At 40.1% G+C, this 27,094-nt stretch overlaps 1 protein-coding gene across 1 annotated transcript in view; it reads left to right on the top strand.

The window, feature by feature from the left end:
* LOC149074625 (dermonecrotic toxin SpeSicTox-betaIIA1-like) overlaps positions 1-27,094 on the top strand; it is a 137,952-nt gene that overhangs the window by 62,619 nt on the left and 48,239 nt on the right. Inside the window, exon 5 of the mRNA XM_089247361.1 lies at positions 1,087-1,246. Coding sequence (XP_089103487.1) covers positions 1,087-1,246 — 160 coding nt within the window. The remainder of the gene's footprint in view (positions 1-1,086; positions 1,247-27,094) is intronic.

The raw sequence follows: 27,094 nt of genomic DNA, 5'->3' as shown, positions 1-27,094 counted from the left end.
AAAATTAATTTGTTTTCTATTGTACTATGAAAGAAATTCTTCGATTATTAATCAAACGTATAGCTAGCTGACAGATCTTTTAGTAGTTTTAATGAAAATCTAAATCTTCTGTTGGCGAAATTTCAAAGAAATGGTAAAAACACGTCTTTCTCAAAGCTCATCTGAGGTAAGACGCCTTCATATAAGGAGTGTATTAAGGAGTTCTAATCTGAGGTATTGTCACTGCCAAGTCATTCTTTCATAAGTAAGTGTAGTTGTAAAATAATTCTCTTTCTCCGACAAGCACCCCGCGCAGCAGCCGTCAACATTCTGTCACTGTGTCCCGCCCACGGAATAAAAGCGCGTAAAATGCTTATTCCCCCCCCCCACCCCACTTGGGCCGGATCTGGTAGTCTGCATGACGGGCCGGATATAGTAGGGAAAGAGTTTCTTGAATACCCAGCCCCCCAGGTCGGGTTTGCGATTTTATCAATTCTGTAAAAATACGCATGGAAACTCTCATATGTAAATTATACTTGTATATATTTGATGATTCTCTTCTCACCAATGTCCTTAACGTGCGTATATCTCAACTCACCCCCCACCCCACCCCCCACTTTTCAGCCGTTTAATGTAATTTTTGAGTTTGTTCATGTACTAAAACCGGAACAAAAAATATTTTTATTATTATTTCGCCAACAATAAAAATATGCTTAGCCAGTAACGTTTCGTTGTTGGGAAACTGAAAATGCTTTTTCCTCTAACATGTGTCATCAATATAATTCTATCTTCCGATTTCTTAAAAATATATGAATTCAAATAACATTTCGAAATTATTTAAAATTTTCCGCGTATTTAATGACATTGTTTGAACTTCATTAGGATTCTCGTTTTCGACATTTTTAAGTATGATGGAATTGGTTTTTTTTTCTGAAAATACTCATGTAATTTTACCAAAATCTTGCCGACCATTCTGTATAATTTGATCTCAACTTGTTTTATTGGTAATAGATTAATTTCGGCATTCATTCATTTCAGGCGTTGGTTTTTCGGGTAATGAAGACTTAATGCTGACACAGAGGGTCCTGCAATCACTAAACATCGAAGATCACATTTGGGAAGGTGATGGAATCACAAATTGTCTACCAAGAAGCACTGTCCATTTAAGAGAAATTCTACTTAAGAGAGACAGCCCGGGTAAAACTTATATAGACAAAGTATATTGGTGGACATTGGACAAATTGTCGACTATGAGGAATGTTTTGAGGTAAAGTAAATTATTGTGTATATTTTTCGTGTTCTCTAATTTTCTTCAAAAAACCACACGCGAGCATCACTTTTTCTAAAAAATAGCTCAAAAGTAATCGTCAGACGTGTTTTTCATAAAGACTTCTAATTAATCGCTATAATGATATAAATAGAAATTTACAAAATTTATTTTGAGGTTTCTCTCCTCTAAATAATTTAGACACATACAGATGTTCACGTGAATGTCGTATCCAATGTTTTGCTAAATCAGTTTGAGGAATATACAGTTGGACATGTTGGACCGTATCAACATTCAGGAAAACATATTTGCTGGTTTTTATGCCGAGGTGAACTCGGAAAGAAAATTCACCTGGTCTCCACCGGGACTCGAACAAACGCCTTCTTGCATTCCGAGCAAGCATGCTGAGTTGCAAGAGGGCCTGGGTTTGAGTCCTTTCAAATACAAATACAACGCCACAACAGACGAAATGCCCAACGAGGTGTCTGATAAAGACTTTTTTTGTTCTCAAGTTCAACCCATATGGTTTCAATATCACTTCTCTGCACGTTACTCTCTCTAGCCTTCAAACAAGATTTCACGTATATCAACACTACACCCCCTTTCCTCAGATTCCTTAAATCCTCAGATTCCTCTTTCCTTAAATCAGATCTATTTCTCAAAAAAGTATCGTATCCTGAGATGTGTAAGAAAGATTCATCCCCATCGTTTGCCCAAGATTCTGTAATGGCTATAAGATCCAAGCCCTCGACAACTGTCATAGTTTCTAAAAAATCTTTATTACCCAAGCTCCTGGCATTTATTAACACACATTTTAATTTGCCCGGTGATTTAGTGTCAATCGAGAAGCCATCCAAGTCAGAGGTGGGTAATTCCCCGTCAGTACTGTTGTGATTATCATTAACTAACCCGCATTCCCGACTACGTGGTCTGGGAGTAAAAAACCTGACCTAAGACTATCGTAAATCTCCCAGACCCCCCTCTTATTTAGATGGGTCCCATCCGAACGAAGCCACCTATCGGTAAATGCGGGAAGCTCCAAAACGTGACCCCAAGTGAGGAGACCAGGTGACTTTTCTTTCCGAGTTTACAACGACATAACATCCAAATAAAGTCTGTTTTCCTGATAGACGGTTTTTTCTCAGCCCAATATATATCTATTCATTGATGCGGTTCAATTGTGGTTTGAGCGCTCAGACTTATGAAGTGAGTACCGGATTCAGAGCCTTGATGAAAGTAGGTGAATTTACAAAAATTCAGATAGTCTAATAATATTTATTTAACGGTACGAACATAGTGCACGCTAGTTTCTCGATTCTGCGAGTCAGTGCCGTTACGGATTGGTTAAAAAACCTGAATTTCAGATTTTTTTAACCAATTCGTAACGGTGCCTACTCCTAGAATTGGAAACCAGCGTGTACTATGTTTGTACCCTAAAACAAAATAGTATTTTCAGCATGATTTGTCGGAAACGACTTTAAACCGTAAGTTTAACGGTCTGCCACGGTCTGCCAGTCACTGGGAGTTGAAAAAATTGGAAGTCACATATCCCGTGTGTGTGTATTAGTAACGATTGACTATATGAAAAGGAAGTAGAAAATGACTTTTCAGTTTCATCTTTTTTGGTAAGTATCTCGGAACAATTTTTACGATGAACGTGTTGATGTAAAATGGTAATAATCAATCCTTGGTTTTATGTTTGAAGAGAAAGAAAGTAAAACTGACATTTTTTTAAATTTTTTTAGACATTTTCGAAAATTTTGTCGAAATTTTACAATGACGTGAACGTACGAGAGGGATCTCAGGCAGTGCCAATTTTCAACGTGCAATTTGAAAATCTCGTTTCTTCGCGTTTTCCATCAATTTCCGTTGTATCGAGGTCAGACTCTTGAGATATTAAACTTTGTCTTGGCTCGTAATCAGGGCCGTAGCTAGCCATTCCTGTGCAAGAATTTGAATTTAGGCCCATTCTCAGCTCCCCTTCCAAGTGGGCCCTGTGCGGGTGTACCTGTTACGGCCCTACTTGTAATGTCTAGAAAATTCCTTGATTGAAAATCTGGTCTGACCTATTTTCGTCAGAACACTTTCCAAACTGACATCCCAATTTATGAAACGCGTGTATTCACGTCACAAATTCGAGGTAAGTCACAATTGGGTCTCCCAAAAAAACACGCTCATAGACAGAATGGTGAATGGACAAAAATCTACACGATGGTTATAGCTGCCATAACAATTGGAGTGATCGATAATGACTCATATAGACAGCATGCCAAGGTGACTGGTTGAGTCCTGCGTGCGTTTGTTCACATTTTGCAAAATAGTCTATTTTAATGAGACGTAGTTCAGTGAAAAAAAAGAACATCGGCTATATTTTGTTTCGGGGTGAAACTACACTGCTCAAAACAATTAGGGGAGCACATGGTTTTAACAAAATTACGCAAAGATGTATGACGATAAGTAACATAAAATGAATCATCCATAATTTAAAGCCTAGCAGGAAACGGAAGAAAACTCCATATGCAAATCAAAGTTCATGACGTCAAAAACCAGAAAAAGGAGATATGGGCAGAAATCGGGATGTTGCAGAAACGTCTGTTTTACTGCCGTAACTGTGAAATTCGATTGCGCAGTATTTTCTTTTGAGACAAGGTGACTTGAGGATGTCTCAACAACGTGATTTACCGGAATCCATGGCATGGCGTGTTATAGGCAGACTGGAATCCGGGCAAACACAACGTAGTGTCGCGGACGCTGTTGGAGTCGCCAGAAGTGTTGTTGCAAGGCTGTGGAATCGATTCCAAGAAACAGGAAATGTTAGACGTCGACCAGGGCAAGGTCGGCCACGCGCCACTACAGCAACTGATGACCGGTATATACGGTTAACAGCCCGTCGAAACAGAACAGAGAATGCTAAGCAGCTGCAAAGACGGTTGCTCTTGGCAACAGGACGAAGGGTGTCCAGCCAAACAGTACGTAATCGGCTTCATGAGGGAGGGCTCTATGCACGTAGGCCAATGGTCTGCATTCCGTTGACCCCACGCCACCGTGCGGCCCGAAGAAGATGGGCTGCTGAACATCGAGATTGGAGCCAAGTGATGTTTACAGACGAGTCCCGATTCAGTCTGGCGTGTGACACCCGACGTGTTCTGGTATGGAGGGACAGGGGCACTCGAAATAACCCCGCATTCGTTCGTGAAAGGTCACAATACAGACGAGCTGGTTGGATGGTATGGGGTGGAATCAGCATAGGCGGACGTACGGACCTGCATATCATTCGGAATGGCACTTTGACGGCCCGAAGGTATGCAGACGAGATACTGCGACCTCATGTCATCCCTTACGCTGGAGCCATTGGAGATTCCTTTGTTTTCCAGGATGATAATGCCCGACCGCATAGAGCTCGTCTAGTGGAGAACATGCTTGAAGCTGAAACAATACAGCGTATGGAATGGCCAGCGTGCTCTCCTGACCTGAATCCAATCGAGCATGTTTGGGACATGCTCGGACGATGCATTGCTGCGCGACCAAGGCCGCCTGTTACTGTCCGAGACTTGCAGATTGGGGAATACTGTTCCACTCCTGAAGAAGTGCAAAGTCTGATCGATAACCTCATCGCATCCATGGCAAACAGGTGTGCAGCAGTCTTAGCTGTTCGAGGAGACCACACGCCCTATTAAAACTCATGCATCATGTCTAAACAGTACTTTTTTTTATCGTTTACATGTAACCAAATTGTTGCCCTAAATCATCTTTTCGTGTTTTTTCCATATTTTCAAAGAATTAAAGCTTAATTCCAAATTTTTTGGCGTCTTTTTTCTGTATTGCGCATTGATACGCGTGTACTATCCATTGTATGCCAATACGTGGCTGTCTCGCACGGTTTACTTCACTTTTTTGCTTGCTCCCCTATTTGTTTTTAGCAGTGTACCTATTCCTCCAAGGTGTGGTTTTTGGGAGATAGTGCTCCTCAAATTACCGAGCAGTTCACTTCAAGGTCAGTATTTTTTTTCCCTAAAACATGCTACGTCTGCGAGACTTAGAAACATTTACGTTAAATGGTATTAATACGTTTGCCAGACGTGTTGGTACCATTGATGAGTTAGTGTTTTTACGTCCCTCACGTCCTTATTCACTGACAGAGTTTAACTGCAATCGCAGGCATCCTGAATTAGAGATCGAAACGGATAGGTTAAATTTGGGATTTTAACCAATCCGTACTAATCCTTTAACATGCGATTGCAGTTAAACTCTGTCGGTGAATACGGCCATTATACATATACGTACAACTAACAAGTTGTTCAATTCGAATGGTAGTGAGTGCTTACTCCAAGGTTGGGAGAAAAAAAATTACTTGCTTTAATTACCTAAACATTACACAGACCTTATAATTCCAGATGCCCCACATAAACAAAATTTTGACTACCGAAGAGCAGATTTTACAAGAACTGCAACTTCAGATGGATGAATACGATTACAGGAGGTTGAATATGAATATTGAAGTGGATCAAGATGCTTTTCCTGACGATTTAGACTATGAAGCTTCCTCAGAAAAAGAAGATATTGAAGTAGTCACCAAATTCAATCATCTCAACCTTCAGTTGTCTCTAAACTAAATTTGTCAAGAAAAAATTTGGCCCTGCAAAACAACATTCAAAGTCGGGAAAAAAGAGGAGGAGGTCTCGCCCCCCGCCCCCAAGATGTCGATATGTTTGAGAGTAACGCGTTTGCTTAGAAAAGTGTCTCCATTTCTAGCACATCTGGAAAAGCCGCACCGGAAAACATTATACAGTTACATCCGACATCAACCCAGGCCTGTCAAAGGATGACTTACTGCCTACTACCCCCGAGGGGTGGGTTGAAGCGTAAAAAGGCTTCCATCACACTCCGGAGCCTCAGACACCTGCATGGGCAACGCCCCTCCAAGCATCTGATTCCCCAGACCATTCCATCAGGGTAACCCAGTGGGTCTCTGCTCACCTCTCGGCTGGACCACGGTCTCCCAGGACTGTTTAGTGAATTCAAAATCGGTACATACAATAATGGGCATCAGCTGCGGGAGCTGTGGAAACAGCATATCACAAAGAAAACACAATCACAAAAGATTAATAAACAAGTTACAACATTTAACCCGAAGCCTCGGTTCCACCTGCATGTCATAACCGCGTTGCTCAGCGATCTCTGTAGATAATATACGAACGCGTTGTGTCTACTAATACGGCTCGAGTGGCTGCGAAGACAGATTTGCAGAACATGATTCAGTGTTTGCCCTGTTCTACAACCCGCTCTGCACCCTGTCTTTTTTGGTTCGGGTCTACCTCTTGCCATCCTCGCTCTAGTGGGCTCCGAACTGAATTGACAATCTTTTCCCGATAGAAAACTGGATCCATCGGTTTTCCAACCATGGGCTTGCGGCACTTTCTGAGCCTCCCTGAGGCCGTAGCCGTCGAACTTCGAATACACAGTTCTTTTCGCCATAGTTTTCTCTCCTATGCATTCTTTGGCAGTGAATTCTTACTCCTACTTAACAGTCCTTGGATTTTCGTCCTTGAAAGACATCTTGAATGCTTCAATCTCAAGATTGGAACTCGTGTTACAAATGATAGAATGGCGAGTCCACCATCTTCTGCCCCTGCATGGGTAAATCCATTTGCATAGCCTTACCTTGCTTCTAACAGCCCTATCAAGATTTACCAAGGCTGTGTAATTGATGTTGTCCAACACCAAGGTGTGGTATAAAGCCGGTATCGCATTTACTGAGGTTTAAGCAGGTCTAGTTTCTTGATTAATTCTCGTTTTTGATACCCTTGGCACTGAACCTGGTCCCGAGATGCCGGAACTCAGGACATCAAACGAGGGGAGCTCCAAGCTATCCACTCTGAATCTGCCTAATGCACACCAGAACTTACTGCTTTTTCCTCATATTATGTATAGATATTGTAAAGCATTTCGCCGGATTAACTACCAGTCCGATTGATCTCAGACTTGATGCAGCCAGTTCCAGGTTGGTCTCAGAACTCGGAGCTGCGTCCAAGTTGGCTAAAACGAGGACCTCTAACTCCTACCTGTCGTTCAAATATTGAGAATTCTCATTGACCCGTTCCTGGCTACTTCTCCAGACGCTTTACCACGACTCACCTCATAATCCTTCGACTTACCCCGATTAAGTGGGATTGGAATGGCGAACCACTCCGCACCCTCAGGCCGCCAAATGAACAACCGGACAGTGGTATATGGCCGACCGCAGATTACGTACGTTCTGTATATATTTCCAGTACACGAGTATCCTCAGTCCTGAATGACAAAGTCGACGATCCAATGCAAGGCGCTTTGTTTAAGGGAACTATTGATCTTCGTCTATTGTAAGGCAGGCTTCCGCCTGAGCCATTAGGTTAACCTCTTCGTCAGTCCAACGCCGCTTGGACGGGACTGCTAATTCGGCTTCTGCATACTCAACAGCGTGAGGTCTAATGTGTTGTTTGAGCCCTCTCATGGTACGAAATAATCTACTTCAGTGCTGACACATATTATTGGTGCCGACAGTTACCCCTATCCTGTTCGATATTCATTCTCAAACAAATATACTTTATTTAATTGTCGCCACTCGATGAGGTTTAGCTCTAACCAACGGTGGAGCAAATTGGACGTTGCCTTGGTTGAAATGCAGAGACAGGACCCCTCCATTTATCGCCAAATGCAGCGTATTGATGTCATTAGACACAACCACAGTCCATTAACCGACCGATGGATCTGCACGTAGAAATACGTGTAAAAATGTCTGCGTCAAAAAGGTTCTGGACGTGAAAACACGATTCAGAAAATCCGTTTTTAAAAAGTTCTGAACGTAAAAAACCGATTTTCCTTCCCCCCCCCCCCTCAACGTCTTTGTTGAAACATGACAATGATGGTTCAGCACACGCCTCTCTCATTTCTTCGCACAAACACTCCTAAAGCCATTGGGCTCCCCACGGTACTGAGCGAGAATCGCTGTCGCCACGTGTGTGGTCAACTCGGAAAGTCAATTATCCTTTGCGGCTTATAGCATTGTATGTATATAATTCACATTTATGTGTAAATCCAGGGGATGTACCACCTTCTGATTCTTAATAAGAATCCGCTTCTTAACTATGGATTTGATCTTTAGTTAAGAATCGAGAGAGAACTTTGCTACCACATTCTTAACTAAGAATCGTTTTTGTTCCATAGTTAAGAATCGAGTTAAGAACCAAGGCTACCCACTTCTTAGCTTGATTCTTAGTAAACATTTTTTTTTCTTCTATGCGAGATAACTTAAATTCTTTTTTTAATAGAAGTTTTCTATGATTCATATTATAAAAAATGGGAAAAAAAATTAACAATGCATTTTTATTTCAAAATAAGGAATTCGTCAGACTTTTTAAGTTATCGAAAAGTTGTGTGGGAGAGTTGAAAACAGTGTTAGAGTCTATATACAGCACATATATGTTGATAATAGTGATAAAATATCGGATTATATCAATAAAGTTTGATAAATTTTGCTACATTTACCAGTGATTATGCATAATTCTCAAATTTTCAATCCATAAATATCATGAGCGATGAGTCGTAAATACAATTTTTTTCATATTATGGGAACTTGTAGATTTGAAATTTTTCATTAGTTTAAAACTTGAGAGAAAATTGAATTTCGTCCACAAAATATGTGAGATAAAGCTTTAATCGGCCGAAATATAATTGTACATAAATTAAAAATCATTATTAACCTGCTGCTGCGTTTGTTTTTTTCACATGCTTCGGTGTACGTGAAAAAGCCAACATTACTGAAGCGATGACCATTTTTAATATTGATGTATTATCTGATCACTATATATTATTGTTATTTGACCACGAAGCAGCTATGCAATACATGTACATCACCACGTTCAATTCACCATGACAATTTAAAGAAACATGCAGCATATTATAAAAATTGTTAGTCTTGTAATTGTAATGTTAGCTTCACTTACATACATAATGTAAACACAACGATGATTCATTTATCGCATTAACCATGGTTTGACAATTATGCATAATGACCTACAAACGTGATAGATTCACGGTATATGAGCAAAATTTATCAAACTTACCGAAATGGCCGGTGATTATTTATATAATAACAGCTCTTTATCACTTTCACCATATATAGCATAGCCCCTCTTCATGGAGGGTGGCAGGGATCCATCCCAGTGAACGTGGGATGAATCTTTGATTCGAATCATATCGGATGATTAAGTATGGATATGTTTGTTTTTTACTGCAACATGTTAAAAAAATATTATGTATTTAACATTTCTTCAAAACCGTATTCACATTTGCTGAAATAATCTCTGCCATTTTTTCAGGCTAGCGTCGCTCTAAAATTTCTTTTCCTCTCCATCTTGTCAACAACAAACTGTTATTAATTTTTAGCTGGACGCTGATTGGCCAATGGCGAAATTCCCCAAAACGGAAATTTATCGGCCTGTCCATCGTCACGTGACCTTAAGAATAACTTTTAACAATCACACCGTGGTTGCATTCGGAGCTCGATTCTTAACGTGATTCTTACGAACCGATTCTTACGTATGGATGATTGGTTATTAAGAATCAGAAGGTGGTACACCCCCAGGTTATTTAGAAGAAGAGAAGAGATGCTCTAGTTTCTTTTTTCCTTCACAAATATTTTACCTAGATTTCAAAACAGACTCGTTCTGAGCTCTTATTTTGACTTTAATTCTATTGTATATATATTTGAACGTGTATATAAGAGAAAAATTCTTTTTTAGAAGCGAAATCTCATGCTGTACGTTATCAACCGCAGTACAAATGAATGAAGAATACTGCATTTGTGATATAGTATCCCACCCATCAGAACACAAATTAATTCTCGGAATTTCTAGCACGAACTAGTTTCAGTTTTTCATTTTTTTCCCACTTTATTCTGTTCACTGACTGTATACATTTCCTTCTCAGTGTTGTCGAGTGCAGAAATATATTTTCGTGCTCTGTATATTATTTGTACTTTAAGATTTAATTTCGATTTATTCGTAGCGTGCGTTAGAAAAATGGCTTCAGATTCTGAGCAGGAAAGTCTATCTTCAGATGAAGAGTACATGTCATCAGAATCTGAGTCTGATGAATCTGATTGCGGATTAGATGCGGCCAGAAATTGGTGCTTGGTAGGAATGGATACAAAAACGCCAGCACCACCGAAATTTCCATTCTCCGGAAAACCGGGGATTCGTGTCACGGTTGAAAATTCTAATGATCCTTATGAATATTTTCGTTTTCTGTTCGATAATGAACTTTTAGACTGTATTGTGCAAGAAACAAATCGTTATGCAGAACAGTTCTTCGAAACTGCTAAAGTGACTCCATCCTCCCGTGCACGTAAATGGCATGACACTAACAGGAATCAAATGAATCGATTCATTTCTTTATTGTTATTGCAAGGGATGGTTCAAAAGCCCGTCGAGAGATGGTTTTGGTCAAAACGACCAAGCTTTCAACCCCTTTCTTTGGCCAGGTCATGAGTGGTGAACGATATTCGCTGCTTATGAAATTTCTTCACTTTGAGAACAACGAAGCATTTGATGCAAAAATGCACCCTCAGCCTAAATTGAGAAAAATCGTGAAGAATTTCCAAGCCGCTTACACCCCCTTGTGAGCTATTTCAGTGGATGAGACTTTGTTAGGTTATCAAGGCTTACTAGGATGGAAGCAGTATATACCAACTAAATGTTCCAGATTTGGAATAAAAATGTTTCAACTTTGTGAATCGGTCGCCGCTGGCAGGATCATTGGAACAATCAGATAAATAATAAACTTCATGCCATCAAGCCCACACTTGGCCATTGGCGTTCGAGCTGCAGAACTAACCGAAAGGAGGAAGTTCTGCTTGCCCGGTTGCGCATAGGACACAGTCGCCTCACACAATCATATTTGTTATTACGAGAGAGTCAACCAGAGTGCCCTCATTGTCAAAGTCCATTGACCATTGCTCATGCTTTTATTTGTTCGCATCACCGTCATTATTTTACGACCGCTTTTGGTCAGAATCATCTTTCACTTCATGACATTTTATCTGACAATAGCGATGCATCTCGCATTTTTAAATTCATCAAAGCCATTGGTTTATATGACAAATTATAGTTTTTACAATTTATGTCATTGTTTTACGTTTCATGTTCCTTTTTATATGTTTTATTTTTTTGACACGACAAAAGGACATTTTTCTTATTTGTATGTCATGTTTTGGCGCAGTTTGGCCAAATTGGTCCTTGCGCCAAAAAAATTCAAAATCCAATCCAATCCAATCCTTTGTGAATCGGAAAGCGGATACATATGGAATTCTCTGATGTACACAGGGAAGGATACTCTTTTTCGTGATGAATACCGTCACTATGGCTCAGCAACGAAAGTTGTTTTGACACTAAGCCATGACTTGTCAGGAAAAGGCCATGTAATCGTGACATAACTTTTATACGTCCCCTGAATTGGCCGAGATACTAATAAAACAAAGGACTGACACCTATGGAACTATGAGAATCAATAGGAAAGGACATAATCCTGCCCTGAAGACCAAAAAACTGCAAAAAGGAAAGATGCTAGCCATGAAGTGGCAAGATAAAAAACCCCTATGCATGCTGAGCACGGTCCACAGCACGAGTGGAAAGGTTTACAAGAAACTCGTGCTGGTAGTGGACTACAATTCTACTGTGGGAGGTGTAGACCTTGCAGACCAGTGTGTGTCATACTATAATATTGCAAGAAATCAACAACGAAAGTATTACAAAAAAATATTTCGTTATCTACTAAATCAAATAGTATGGAATTCTTTTGTTCTACTATTTAAAAAGAATGGTGGAACATCGAAACAGGTAGATTTCAGGATGCGTTTGGTTGAAAGACTGGTAATAAGATGAAACCAATATCTAACGGAGGTGTAGGTTTGGATCCACTGGAAAATGTAATGAGATTGGCGGCAAGACATTTTCCTTCTTATGTGGAATGTACCACATCTCGCAAAAATTACCCTGTACGAAAATGTGTAGTGTGTGCCAACAAAACCGATGAGAAAGGAAAACGTGTTCGGAGAGAAACTAGGTTTCAATGCAGTGACTGCAACGTTGGGTTATGCGCTGTAGACTGTTTCAAAACGTATCACACAGTTAAGTTTTATTGATTATGAAGTATTAATTAAGTTATAAATAAGTAAGATGTAATGAGTCATGTAAGAACCGATTAATCCAACCTCTCTCGGTAATTTAAAACTTCATTAATCGATGTCGGGTTTTTAATGTGCTCTAGATATTATGTCAAGATAACGTTTCGGCGGGAAAAGTGAGCTGGCCTCCACCGGGAATCGAACCCCGGTTCTCTCTCGATTCTGTCAAGTGCACTAGTTAATGCGCTGCGGTGCACAGGCTTTTCCCTCTATCTTCATGTATTGGCGTGTATGCGCTGAGTAGAAACATTGTACACTGGTGAAATAAATTAAGAGAATTTGCATATTTTACCGAATTTCATGAAAACAACTGCTTCTTGACAAAAATGCAAATCTTGTACGTCAAATACGTAGGCGGAGCCAGTAGAGAAACAGACTTTATAAGCGCGCGTAAGTTAGGACGCATTTCGTTCGCTAGCACACCTCGGCGAATTTCTTGGTGTTATTTTGCAGCAATCGGTTAATTTCAAAATGTAACAGTAAAAATGAGTAACCACCGACGTTTAGATGATGGAATGAGGTGGCGAATTGTGGGGAGGCTAGAAGCAGGCCAATCTCAAGTCCAGATTTGTAGAGAGTTCAATTTAACGCCCAGCGTCGTGTGTAACTTATTATGGAAACAGTTCCAGGATCCATCGAGAGAAAGCCTGGGCAAGGTCGTCCAATAGCAACGACGGCCAGAGAAGATCGCCATTTGTCGATTATAGCAAGGCGTAACAAGAGTGCTACAGCTTCTCAGCTCTCTCGTGACTTGTATGCAGCCACAGGAACCCGTGTATCAAGGGTGACTCTTTCCAAAAGACTTCATGAGAGAGGGTTGTTTGCAAGAAGACCTGCTGTTTGCGTCCCGCTCACTTCTACGGACAGGAGAATCCGTTTTTCATGGTGCAGAGAGCATAGAGATTGGAGTATGGATCAATGAGCTTCTCTTCACTGATGAGTCCCGGTTCAGCCTAAGCACCGATTCTCGCCGTACGTTCATATGGAGAGAACCAGGGACCCGCTACCTACCCTCCAATGTCCGCGAAACCGACCATTATGGCGGAGGAGGTTTAATGGTCTGGGCAGGCATCATGTTGGATGGCCGCACACCTCTCCATGTCTTTGAAAGAGGCACTGTGACTGTGTGAGGTCTTGGAGCCCTATGTTCGCCTTTTCAGGGGTGCAGTTGGCTCTGAGTTCATTTTAATGGACGATAACGCGATACCACATAGAGCTCTTCTGCTCGAGGATATTCGCCGGATGCGGATTGGCCAGCCTCCAGACCTTAACCCTATAGAGCATGTCTGGGACGCTCTGGGGAGGGCAACTCGCAACGCCCCTTTGGGAACCATCCAGGGAATGAAAACAGCGTTGCTGAACGAGTGGGACCGATTGCCACAGGAAATGATAAACTGCCTTATTTCAAGTATGAAATCACGCTGCGAGACCTTGTATATCTGTAAGAGGGGACCATACTCCCTATTAACCCATTTTTTTGTTTATTCTGCAACCGCTGTTTCATACCTTCCGACTCCAACGAGTGTTACGCACGATCATGCGTGTGTATATATTACAATTATTGAATGGTTATTTGTTTTGTATTGTATCAATGTATGTACATATCAAATTTCATAAAAATCGGTACAGTACTTCTAGATATAATCGACCAAGTCTGTAAATTCTCTTAATTTCTTACACCAGTGTACCCGAAAATATAGAAAAATACGTGAAGAAAGGAGTAAAAAAAGAAAATAGGACTGGCAAAACACCTAATACAATGAGGGTATTTATTAACGAAAATTGTAGACATCTCTGTAACGATCGGGGCAGTATAAAGAGTCCTCGCTGTCCTGCTGTGCGTACGGGGGGGGGGGGGGGAAATAGCCAGAAAGTTTTCAAAGCTATTTTAATCCTGGAGACCAAGCTTCTCTGAAGTGGTTTAGTGCCAACACCTCGAACCGCGTCGGTTAATAAACAGGCTGACCATATTTTCTCGATAGAAACGCGGGACAACAAAAAATTTAACTTTTTAAGTAATTTACAAAATTTTAATTTGATCTGAAACCGTAATCATTTATTTCGGTAAGGGGCCGTTCAAGTATTACGTCAGCAAAACTTTGACCCCCCCTCCCCTTGTCAGCAGAAAAAATTTTTTAATCTAAAAAATACCTTTGTTATTATAATTATGATTATAATATGTTATTATAATCAATGCTATTCCAAGGCTAAGAACATAAAATTTCATTTTAAGAAATTCATTGTGACCCACCCTCTAATCCATATTGTAAATCCTTGGCCCGTGGACCATCTGATGTGGCCTGCCCCTTCATATAAAAATGAACTAAGCGGCATAGGGAGATTGTTAGTTCGAGGCCATTAAGAGCATTTCATATTTTTATAAAGGGTAGTTGATGACGTAAGCATCATCCAAACCCCCCTTGTCATTAAAAGTCAATTTTTCTTATCTCCAATTCCAAATTCATTTTTTAAAAATTGCTGGTATTGTTTAGTTTAGAACCGAGCACGCTTTTGCGATATAAGCTCATTGATCGTGCCGGAGAAAACTCAAGCCGGCCGGGAAAGCACACCCGGTTCGGACCAACATCCCGCCAGGACAGCACCGCGGGCGCAACCCCCCCCCCCTCCCGTATTGTTCACCCGGAGTCTGGAAGTGAAAAATCCTTGTGTGTTCACAGGATGTGGCGTAGTGCCACTTAGAGCCCGTCGACCCACAACTGCACTTGTCATTCGGGATCAGTTTGAACCTTCGAAAATGGCCCGTGTCCTGTGATAAACATTGTCACTTCCCTCCTCCAATTGCTACTTTTCAGACCCACAGTTTTCAGCACCTCGTGGGTGGAGCGACCGTTGGCCTCCGGGTTATCCCATCTAGATTGCCACTTCCTGAGGAGGTCCGCCCTTAGCATCGCTTTGGCCGCTGAGTGTGGTAGCTTGACAGCAATCAGAGATCAAAGATGGTGTAAAACAAATGGGGTTGTCCCAGCTGACGCCAACGGGGAAAAAACTCCGAAATAAAATGAAAATAATAACAAATACATAGAAATAACTACTGCAAAAATTCTATTGCCACTTTAGAATGAGAAATAAAAATGAACGAAAAAAACGAAGAATGAGAAATATATCAATGAAAAACAATTTAATACGAAAATGCAAGATATGGGGCAAGATATGCAATGGGAGAAAAATGAGTAATATGCGGTATACGAAAAATATGAAAAAATGAATTATAATATCTGGAGAAATTATCATAATGCAGCGGGGAAAAAATGAGTATATGTAAAAAACCATTAGGCATGTAGCGATGTCGGAGGGTAAACCCTGACGTCGTCTTCGAGAAACGCGGAAAACAAATCCTTGTAAATCCCCATTGCGGTCACCAGCTTCCTCCAAATATATTCCCCCCATGTAGCTGCGAAACTCCACTTTGTGGCAGTTCAAACCTCACTCCACGTGCCCTCTAGGCTGTTGGTGTGGGCACCAGTCACCGGGTCCTTGAAGTTCATGCTGTGATTTACAGTCGGATGCCTGTAGAGGCTTCACTCCCCGAGTACGGAGTAGCCGGCCCAAATGCCCGAGATGATTGTTGTGCCTGGGAGAATGTTTTCTTGTATTATTCGCAGTAACGTGGCACTGCTGTGATCAGCGACCACCTGCAGAAAACACTTTCCGGTCGCTCTATCGATGCCGACGAAACCCCATTTTCCTTCAACGCGTCTGCCACGCGGTGGTATTTTCTTTTCTCAAATTTGCTCTCATCTATTTCCACCATGGCCTCGACATCGCCAATCCTCTCATTATTATTCATGAGGACGACCTCGCACCTCTCGGCAAAACATCTTCCAGTCAACGACTGTGTGTGAGATGTCCACCACATTCATAATGAAATCGTTGGATCTCTTGTGCACCCACAAATACGTAAGTTGGAGGATGCTGCTGGCGCTGGACCCCCTTCCTTACCAACCACTTCATGTCGTGGGCATTGCCGGCAACCTTGGATCGGCAACTCCATTCGCACTTGTTGAGCGGCATGATTCGTCCGACAAGTTTCATCCGATTGTTGCATTTCGGACACTCATACGAGTTGGAGAGAATGCCAACCCCCAATCCATATCAGCTCGTTCGCCTTGGCAGTCCAATTTTACCAAAAACGTGAAATCTACTGCACCAGCCATTCCAAAATCGTAGGTGAACAGAATCTAAAATAATTATGAAACACGAGGCAAGCAAAATCACTGTTCAAAGGTTTGGCCGCTGTGGTGGTCGAGTGGTTTAGTGCCGGACTCGTGATGCGAGGATCCGGGTTCGAACTCCACAGTGGTGGTCGGCTGAAGTTGGTTTTCTGTGGTTCCCAACTTCAAGGCGCAAATTCGAGCCGATCTCCCCGTTAAAAAGTCTCGCCACAGAGAGCAACAGTCCTACAACGGTAAATCATTCAACCATAACACTTCACTCATAGTTTGTAAAACTGGGGGCAGATGACAGCACTACACATAACAAGCATTACACAGAAACAAACTTTACGTCGGGTTGCACTACACGTACACGCACATTCCCGCATGTACCGATTCGTTGGGGGGTTCCGCGGGGGGGGGGGGGTGCATGTGTGGTGTAGCAGTAGTAGGTAGGGGCTCGGGGATCCATGATGTTCTTAAGCAGCCACCTCGTTGGGCAATTTGCCTGTTGTGGCGTTGTATTTGTATTAGTTGTATTTGTATTAATCATGCAAGCAAAATCTTGAAGGTGGTGAAGCCCCATCTGGCCGTGACCACAAGTCGTGTGAGAATACACACCTCTCACTTATTTCCGCACACAAGTGTCTTCAATCAGACTCCTTGATAGAACCTTTCACCTACGGTCAGGAGCTGCTTAACGGTTAAAGCATACCGGAGAAGTTTAACGTCATGCCTAGAACGAAACAATGATGGACTTGATCCTGCAAAACACAAATGAGGAAATTGCAAAGAGAGTTTTACAAAAACAAGAATGTTTCTGCGCAACAGCTTTGGTATAAGGGGTCTTTTGGCGACGTTTTTCGGCACCAAACATATCTGACGTCGCCAAGGCCATCGGACACTATGGGTGCCGAAAAAGTCGCACAAAGCATAGAAAACCCATTACTATAATGAAAAACACCACAGTAACAAATAAATAAATAAATAAATGCCCTGATTTCTGGGTAAATATACAGGGTGTTCTTTTAATGGACCGACAAACTCAGAGGGTTGTTAGTAGACATCAAGAGGAACAAAAAGTACAATACATTAACTACAAAAAGATTTATATGATTAATTATTACAAGAGTTGTTGGAAGTAGCGACCGCTGACGTCATTGCACAGTCTTCAACGATGTAAAAACGATTCCCGGTATGTCTTTGATGTCTGCCGCAGCGACGACAATTCGTGCTACGAGATTATCCGGTGTGTCCACAGCCGTCGCATAAACGAGTGATTTAAGGTGACCCCATAGCGAAGAGTCACACGGATTGAGATCCGGAGAACGTGGAGTTCAACTAACGGGTCCCGCGCGTCCAATCCTCTTTGGATATGTTGCGGATATTGATACATCCGCTCGACCGTAAATCAGATGCATATCAGCGTATTCATTGTTCGTGTCGTCAGCCATCACGATACTCGTTGAGACTGACAGTCTCTCTGGGTGGTCAGCGGTTTCAATGAGAGCGCAAACCATCCGAACTAACTGCTACATGTGCTTACTACCGCAATACCGCTAATTCACGTCGTCCGCAGCGCGTGATCTTAGTCCAGCGCATGCGTTTCGCGACGCTGCTCACGTCAAATATGGTGAGCGAATGCATTCAGTGATCAACTGACATTCACCATTCGTCTTCTCTGGACTCAGAGCCAGCATGCGCTTTTCGTGATTTTCACCCTCTTGACAGGGTTTGAGACACCACGTTCCATTGCAATTTTTGTTTCTCTTGATGCCTACTAACAACCCTCTGAATTTGTCGGTCCATTAACAGAACATCGTGTATACTTATTTGCAAACGAGAAGGATCTCCGGAAAGCCTACAATCGTGTAAATGGATATTTTAAATTCTTCCCATTTAACATACCTAACAATCTCCAAAAAGGCGTAACAATACATCAATTTTTTCAGTTACGCATGCCAGCCGGAACACAAACTGGGCCAAATAAAATTTAAAATCTGCCTGCCTATTGTATTCTAGCAGTGCGCTCTTGACGTGCCGTGCTCGCAATTGTATTTGTATGACATCAACACTATGGTTGACTTAAATGGTTATATCCTCTCTCCCCAGACGATTATAAGCCTTACAGCAATCCGAACGGATCGTTGTCCCCCTTCTCTATCCACGTCTCGATTACCCCAAGGAGCTTTTCTTCGGACCTGTCATGAACGGCTAACAAAAAACATTTTCCCGATTCCCTTTCTACCCCCCCCCCCCCGAAAACCCAGTGACCCTGCGAGAATAATCGCATTTCAACCTACTACACCCGAACCATGCCTAATCGATCTCTTGGCTCTGCACTTCCTATCCATGCAGACCCAAATGAAACCATTGGAAAGATTTTTTTTTTTTGGGGTCACCCTCATCACAGTTCCACATTTTGGGGAACGCATTAGTGATTTAATAAGCCCTTGTGTTCCGTAAAAACTCTAACAGGGACTTATCTGAGTAAAGGAAGGTTGGTAGAAAATGATGCTATCCACACCCAACATCGGCCTGTCATTTGAAAATTTTAGAGAGGTCCTTACTGGAAAATAATATCCTGATATTTTTTACGACGCTGGGAACGGAAGGCATAAAAAATAAATTAGAACGTTACAACTTTACCCGCCGACAACAAAATATTCCAAGTCGCGCTGAAAACTGAAACGGCTCTAAATGACTGTTCTGAAGTTTGAAAAGACGCGCTCAAAAAAACTAGCGCCACCTGGCATAGAACAATGGATAAGAACTTTCTAGAACAACAACAACCCTACAGTGCAACTATGTCAGCGTTGGCGACTTATCTTCGAAGAAAAGTCGCCAATTTGGCTGGCCCCTTATACCAAAGCTGTTCTATTGTTGAACTGAGAGCACTCATTGGAATGTGACAATTCTAACAAGGATTAAAGGCGGATACACACTACTATGACGTGACGTGAAACCACGTGATGTCAGATGGCGCGGGATCATATCAGACATTATACGGTGTGATGCATTAAGACCGAAACACGCTACGATGTTGAATTTGTGAAATCTTATCCGTGGAAATTATGTGACGTGGAATTCCCACGTCACGGAATTTCCACGAATCAGAATTCACGCAACGTCAGTGTAGTGTGTTTCAGCCTTTACACCATCAGTCGAAGTGTAGCCGTTGTGGGCGTTGGTCGTGATACCTACTATTGTTTTTTTTGAGAACTTCTACTCTATTTTCATTTTTCTCAAAATGAATATTTATTGACAAAGGCCGGGATTATACTTTTGAAAATTTCTTTCAAGTTCTGTAAAGTATTTTTTATCAAACTTTTATAGTGTAATCCTGGCCGTACACTACTCGAACCTGTTCAGGCGGAACTCACGTTAGAAAATTAATTATATGGTACAGTTTTTTCGATGTGAGCTGAACATAAGACGGCCATCTGCTCCTTTTTTACTATATTCTTGTTTATAGTCGAAGGTTTGAGAGAGAACCAAAGTGATAAAAAATACCAAAGTCAAACAACTACAAAAACACTCCCTCCTCCTCTCTCTCAAATATGCGTCTGCTTGTGGCGACTATTGACATGTAACGTCTATTGAAGTGACAGCTGTCGGATTGATAACCAACCCCACTTGGTACCGGAGAGAGTTCGTTTGGTGCTATGCAGTGGACATTTCTTTTTTAGTCATCCTGGCAGAGGCCCTGCTAGCTCTCCATTAACTACCTTTATTTAAATTCATAGGCGAAAGGATCTTTAGAGTTGCCAATATTCCTAGTAGTTTTTAAGATTGGAATAGGAACAGCAATAGCTTTCGAAACAGCTGGATGTAATACATATACCCGAAAAGCAGAGCATCGGAAGTGTTTTAAAAATGTTGGTGTGTGCATGGGCGGAGATAACCCCCCCCCCCCACAGCGTCAAAGTTGGAGTCGACTGATCTAATGTATTTGTGTATATATGAATTGAAAGTCTGGTGGGGGGGGGCGGCACGATTATGTCAAGTCTATATCCGCCTATGGCTGCGTGACTCGAATTTGTCGTAATTCATTTTATTAACTCTGAGGGGTGCTCGTACTCGTGTCATAAAATGGTGGGTGATAGAGTATACATGCACCTCGTTTTTGACGCCCACTGGCTGAAAGGACCGACCACCCTTTGTCAACCAAAGTTCAACAAATGGATATTTTTACCACTTGTAACCATAAACTTTGAAATTACTCCTTTTATATAAGATAAAACATGAAATGAATTATGTCTGAGGAATAAAGTCGTACCCCGATGTAATGATAAATTTTACGATCGTGCCCCGATATAATGATACATGTATGAATTACTATGTATATCATATAGTAGGTTTTATCACGTTTACCAACGACGCGACGCATGGTTATTGTGCATAATCGCCAGTAAAAGCTAAAATTTTGTATTAGTTATTAAATTTACCCTTAAATGATGCTTGGGTGCCATGCATAATCACCGGTAAAAGTGATAAATTTTGGGCAATGTATCAAACTCACCAAGACGATTAGTAAGTACATAATAACCGCATATATGAAATTTACCGTAACATATTTATATCGTATTCAGATACACTTTTACAATTTCAAAGATTAAATAAATAATTTGTTTACTGACCGGAAACTTTGTTTTTCTCCGATCTCGTCCAGCGCCTTCCTCCACGCATTTTGATTTCTGTATTTTCAGTGGGTAGGGTCATAGAGCAAAGAATTTGACCATAACACCAAACATGGCCCCCGCTCTGTCCCTTGCGGGATATAAGCGGATTACCTTGCGGCTGGGCCATGCTGGAAGAACTCTCCTGACATCCGGGCCCGGCGAACATCCCCCGACTCGCAAAGAAATTGACCGAACGTGTTCGATCAGTTGCTCTTCCATCAACGCACGAGCAAAACAAATTACATGAAAACACGAAAACAATTTTAATAAATCCAAACGTGATCAAAACAAGAACGAAGCAAAAAAACGAGAAAAACAAATATGACGTCTTCACATGCCATCACACGACTGACGAAAATATGAAAGGTTTGATTTTTTTGTGGCACGTAATAAGGCGTGTTACGTCGGATTTCATCATCCGACACATTCCCACGTCGCGTCAGCACAGTGTGAACGTACCTACAGAAGACTCATTGGTGGAACTTTATATCATACGCATTAACGTGTGGTAACACGCCTCGTCAGTGTAGTGTGTATCCACCTTTATGGTGTTATTAACTGTGACACTACGATTCACAAATCACTGCAAGCGTGTACACTTTTAGTTGAAGGACATTTTGGGACTTGTCAAAATATACCTGTTATCAGGACTCAAAATCAAGAGCTCAATCAACACCCTCTAAAGAACGGGGTGGGGGGGTTCTTTTTTAGGTGGTGTTGGCTCAGTGCGGATGAAAGGGTTTAAGGGAAAACGCGTGAATAGTAAGGAGTACCTATTCTTGTATAGTTTTGAAGAGAAAAGCGGGAAAGATATTTCTCTCTTCTTACAAGCACCATACATGTTTATTTGTAAGAATATTTTACGTCTCATTTTACTCAATTCGGTTTTTTTTATTGTGTTTGCTGAAATAACAAATGGGTGATATTTATTTTTGGTCGATCCACACGAATTATGGGAAATTATTTGCGCACCGGCGACAAATAATTTGCAGTTTTGCTGACGGTCAAAATAGGAATAAAAACCAATATAGAGACAGTAGAATACTAAGTATTTAAAATTACATTCAAAATTAAGTAGCGGCTATATGAATTGGGCGAAATGTTTCGCCGATCGGCACCGGTCCGCGGACCAACATTTGAATATTATTCAAGAGCAGTTGTGAATATCGATCTCAACAATTTCCTGTTTTATATTCCACAAACGTTGAAATTCATTAAAATAATTTCTTAAAAAAAAAGACATTTTTTCTAAATAATGACAATTTCTCATTAAATTTTGTTTACTTATTTTTATGTATATCTAATTTGTGTGTTTTTCCAGGAAAGTTTGAATGAATGCAAATACTAAGGTGATTAAAAAAATTCGGAATATGATAAATACGGCATAAATTACAAGAAATCAATCAATTGCTTTTCGAGACGCAATCAATAATATTCCTCTAAATGGAATATTTTTATACAAGGGGTTATGCAGTCCTACGTTACCATTGCCTAGAATGTACCTCTCGATGCTCTCTTCTGAACCTCTTTCTATTTTCATTCGTTTTTGTACCGCAAACAACACATCTTCGCATGTTGGATTTCTGGTTTTCATTCTGAGGAATGATCTCGGGAAAATGCCGACCAGTTAGGCGAAAGTGATGTTTGTGCTATCTGTTTTTATCTATTGATTTGTGAAATTATTCTTCATTTTTTTTCACCAAACGCTCAGTCAATTCTAATCGGAATCCCAAATGTTTACCCTCGCCTCCATTTTTCTTGTACAAAACAAATGAATTCCAAACTGCTTGGTTGAGGATGTGACGAAACAATTTTTTATAATATTTTCGCTGCCTGCTTCTGGTCACAGGATAATAAGACAAGCATTGATCTGCCTTATCAACTCCTCCCATTTTGTTGTTGTAATTCATCACTGAGAGTGGTTTGTTGTGAATTTTTCCATTTGATCTGGCGACTCTCATTTCACCGTTATGGAAAGTGCTCAAAAGGCAAACTGTTCTTTTGTCTTGCTACTTCATGGCACACATTTTTCCTTTTTGAAAAGCCACAATCTCACCTTTTTCTCAAATGTTCCGCCCGAAATCCTTTCGGTAAAAATTTTCTTGTTGGGCGTATATCAATAATATCAATTTTCGTGAAATCATAATTTGTCCACGGCTAAACAGTACCCGTTGTCTACGAGATCAACTTGAAAAAATACTTTCAGTAGAGTCCTTTCTCCATTTTTCCGGTATAGATTTTGAAGTTGGAAATGTATCCGCTGCTGGATTCACACAGCTGAAAACTTTTCAGCTCGAATCTCGCTCTTTTTGATGGAATGAATTGCTTCCAAATAAGTTTCCCTTTGTGAGAAATTTAAATTTATTAACATTACATATAGAAGGGGAATTGGAAGTTAAATGCACCAGAAAATAATTACAGGACATATGCAAACATACATGGTTCGCTTATGTTCAGCCTAAAGGATCTGGTACGACCCGTCCAAGGCAAACCAATGAAGGAATTGTACAGGTGGCAATCGCATTATCTTCAGCATTATTTCAAAAATTAAATTACTAGCCAATTTCGAAATTCACCATATTTTCAGAGAGGTAACCAGATATATATATAGTCGATTATAGATTTCTTGAGATTTTAAATTTTTCTCATTCTGTAATCACGGTTCAAGTTGTAGTTTATGGGGGGCAAGACAGATAAACTATTATTGGAAGATGATTCTTTTGGGTTTGTGAATGTCATGGGAAATTCACCGTCTGCTCTCCGGATTTGATCCATCTTAAACGAAGAGGGATTTCTTTGTATAAACATTAATGTCTTTACCATATGTAGTTTTCTCAGATAAAAACGAAAATCATTTCGATAACAGGCTCTATTTGAATGAAACAATGTACGTAAAATTTTGATCGGATTTAAATTTGTTTCATAGTCACCCCCTCCGCATGCAGATTGCGTATTGAATCAACGAAAGAACCCAGGCATAGTAGATGGTTAAAAGTAAATCCATGGATAAAATATTTTTTTAAATGAAAATTCGAAAATTTATGCAATTCAGTCTATTGCAGATCGTCAGGGCATGAGCGTTCCATTCTAAGTTTTTATGCCATGTTATGCCTAGATATTTAATTTCTTCGATTATAGGACCTGAACAGTTTATTCGCAAGCAGTCTGCATTATGAGTGAATTACGAGATTTTCGGTATTGTTTCTATTGGTATAAAGTTCAAATTTTATATATTTTTAAAAGTTTTAGCAAGGTTCAACGATAATTTATTACCCAACTATTTAATGTGGCTAGATCATCTTCGGTATGATTTTTTAATGTCAAAAGAGTGTCATCAGCATAGCTAACGACACTCCCATGTAATTTAAGATTTTTTTATATTATTTATATATAGATGAGAAATAAAACTGGACCCAACACGGATCCTTGTGAGACAACATTTTTTATATGAAAAAACCTTCTCGGAATCAATTTTCACGGCCTGTATCCGGTTTGACAAAAACACCGAATTCCAGCTCAAAACAATTTTTCTAAGGAGAATTTCATGATTTACCGTATCAAACGCTTTCCTTGGGTCTAAGAAGACAACGAAAGAGTGTTTATTGCTATATAAACATGCTCAGTAAGTCTTAATATAGCCATTTCAGTATTTTTGTTCTCCAAGAAACCAAATTGTGTGTTAGTGAAATAGTTCAACTTGAGGAAGTTCATGAGCTTCCTCAAGTTGAACTACATTTTAACTAATCGTTCAATGAACTGAGAAAAAATAGGAAGAACCGAGATTGGCCGATAATTAATTAATTCGATCTACAAATCCTGCAGCATAAGTGGAGTTGCAACACAATATTTTAATTTTTCAATAAATGATCCCCCGAAAATTGAGGTATTTATCAAGTATGGTATTTACAAATGATTTTCGACATTTTAGGGGAAATTCCATCGTAACCTATAGCTTTGTTATTGTCCAATTTTAGAATAGTTTGTTTCACTTCTGCTTCTTCAAATAGTCGGAGCCATAGAATTTTGCTGGTATGGTATTGATAATTTCATATGGCTCGTCAATGTTTAAGTTTACGAAATATTCATTTTTTCGGCCAGAGTTCTACGATCTTGATCAGGGGAAAGTATTTTTGTAGAGGTTTGTTAGGTGTGGTAAAATGCCTCCTTAGTTCGTTTCAGTTTTCACTTCAATAGTTTGTTATAGTTCTCATGACTCTCTAATATTGTCATTACTCGGATTTCGTTTAAACTTCTTATATAATTTTTCCTTAATATCAATCATTCCCTTTAATTCTAGGGTTATCCATTCTGTTTTAAGCCTACTATTTTCCTAAAAATATTTTGGCGAGATACCTCTCCAGAACTGGGAAAATTTGAAAACCAGATTAAGAAATGCCTCATACAGTAGGTGAACATCAGTTTTTGAGTAAATATTCTCAACAAGATAATAGTTTTTGATACATATTTCGAGACAGATCTGAAAAATCCTTACGTTTCAAACTTCTATTCATGTTGGTTAAATTGCATTTCAATATTGCTGGCAAATGATCTGTCAAAGCAACTTTTAAAACAGCTGAGCGATAATGATATTGCAGTTTGGAATTTCTAATAAAACAATGATCTAAACATGAATTTTTTCGAGTTGGTAAGTTCACATGACTCAAAACCGAATTCAGACAATATCACTGGATGTTTGCATTAAATCGATATTAAAGTCACCAAGACAAATAATATTTTTGAATTTTAAAGTTTTCAAGAATGAGTGATATTCATAAATAAATTCTGCTATGTTAAAATCATGAGAACGATAAACTAGAATTATGCTGAGCCCCAATTGTTCACAATATGCACATACCATCTCAGCTGTACTCCTGCCAGATAATTATCTTTAATATAGACAATTATTACCAGGGATATTATAAATATCTACTTCGGACCGTTTTATCCAGATTTCACTTAATAAAATATTATCAAGAACATAGTTCATTTGATCAAGATATATCAATATCGTCAGATTTTACACGTAAAAAATAATTTAACTTAACGAATCCAAATAATCATCAGGTACCATTAGTCTGGATGACGGAGTTTATCCAAGTCATTTGGACATCGAATACGATCGGTTTACGGATTAGAATTTTTCCATCTCTAATCCATGCGAACTTGAATGAGTTCTCGTTTGAATTTTCGCACTTGGTAAAATAAGTTTTCACTAGCGAGTAATGATTTTTTTTCCGATGGCAGACAGCCATCTATCACGCATAGCCGAGTCTTTGAATTTCACAATGCCTTGGCTTGTTTTTATTAGCCGAGAGGGACACGAAGTTTCAGTATATCCTGAGGATTATGTACGTTCAGTTGACTACCGATTTTGGTTACAATTTCCATCACATTTTTACTCATCTGCTTTGGGACCCCATCGATTTCTTTATATTCGATCTTTTCAATCTCAAATTGAATACTTTTAAATTTTTTGTTTTGCCCCTTCCACACCTTGAGGTCATTGTTTACTTCTTAAGTTCAAGTATTTCGACTCTAACAGCTTTGCACTCGTCGGTCATTTTTTAGTTGAAGCATAGTCATCCGACTGTTTTAAAAACAATTCATATATCTTGTGTTCAGTTCCTCCTTCCGAATTGTATTGATCACGTCGCCACGTACATTTTTTCTCTATTTGCCTGAAGCTAGATTCAGGAACGCCAACACATTGTGGATGATAGAGATTTACAGCAGGCGCATTTGAATACCTCCTGTTTATCATAAACTGTTCTCT

The sequence above is a fragment of the Pholcus phalangioides genome, unplaced genomic scaffold (assembly GCF_987345545.1).
Source record: "Pholcus phalangioides strain wild (caught in Gottingen) unplaced genomic scaffold, Ppha-v1.0 ptg000017l_1, whole genome shotgun sequence".
Classification (NCBI taxonomy): Eukaryota; Metazoa; Arthropoda; class Arachnida; order Araneae; family Pholcidae; genus Pholcus; species Pholcus phalangioides.
The sequence above is the reverse complement of the archived record's forward strand: the minus strand, read 5'-3'. Positions and strand labels throughout refer to the sequence as shown.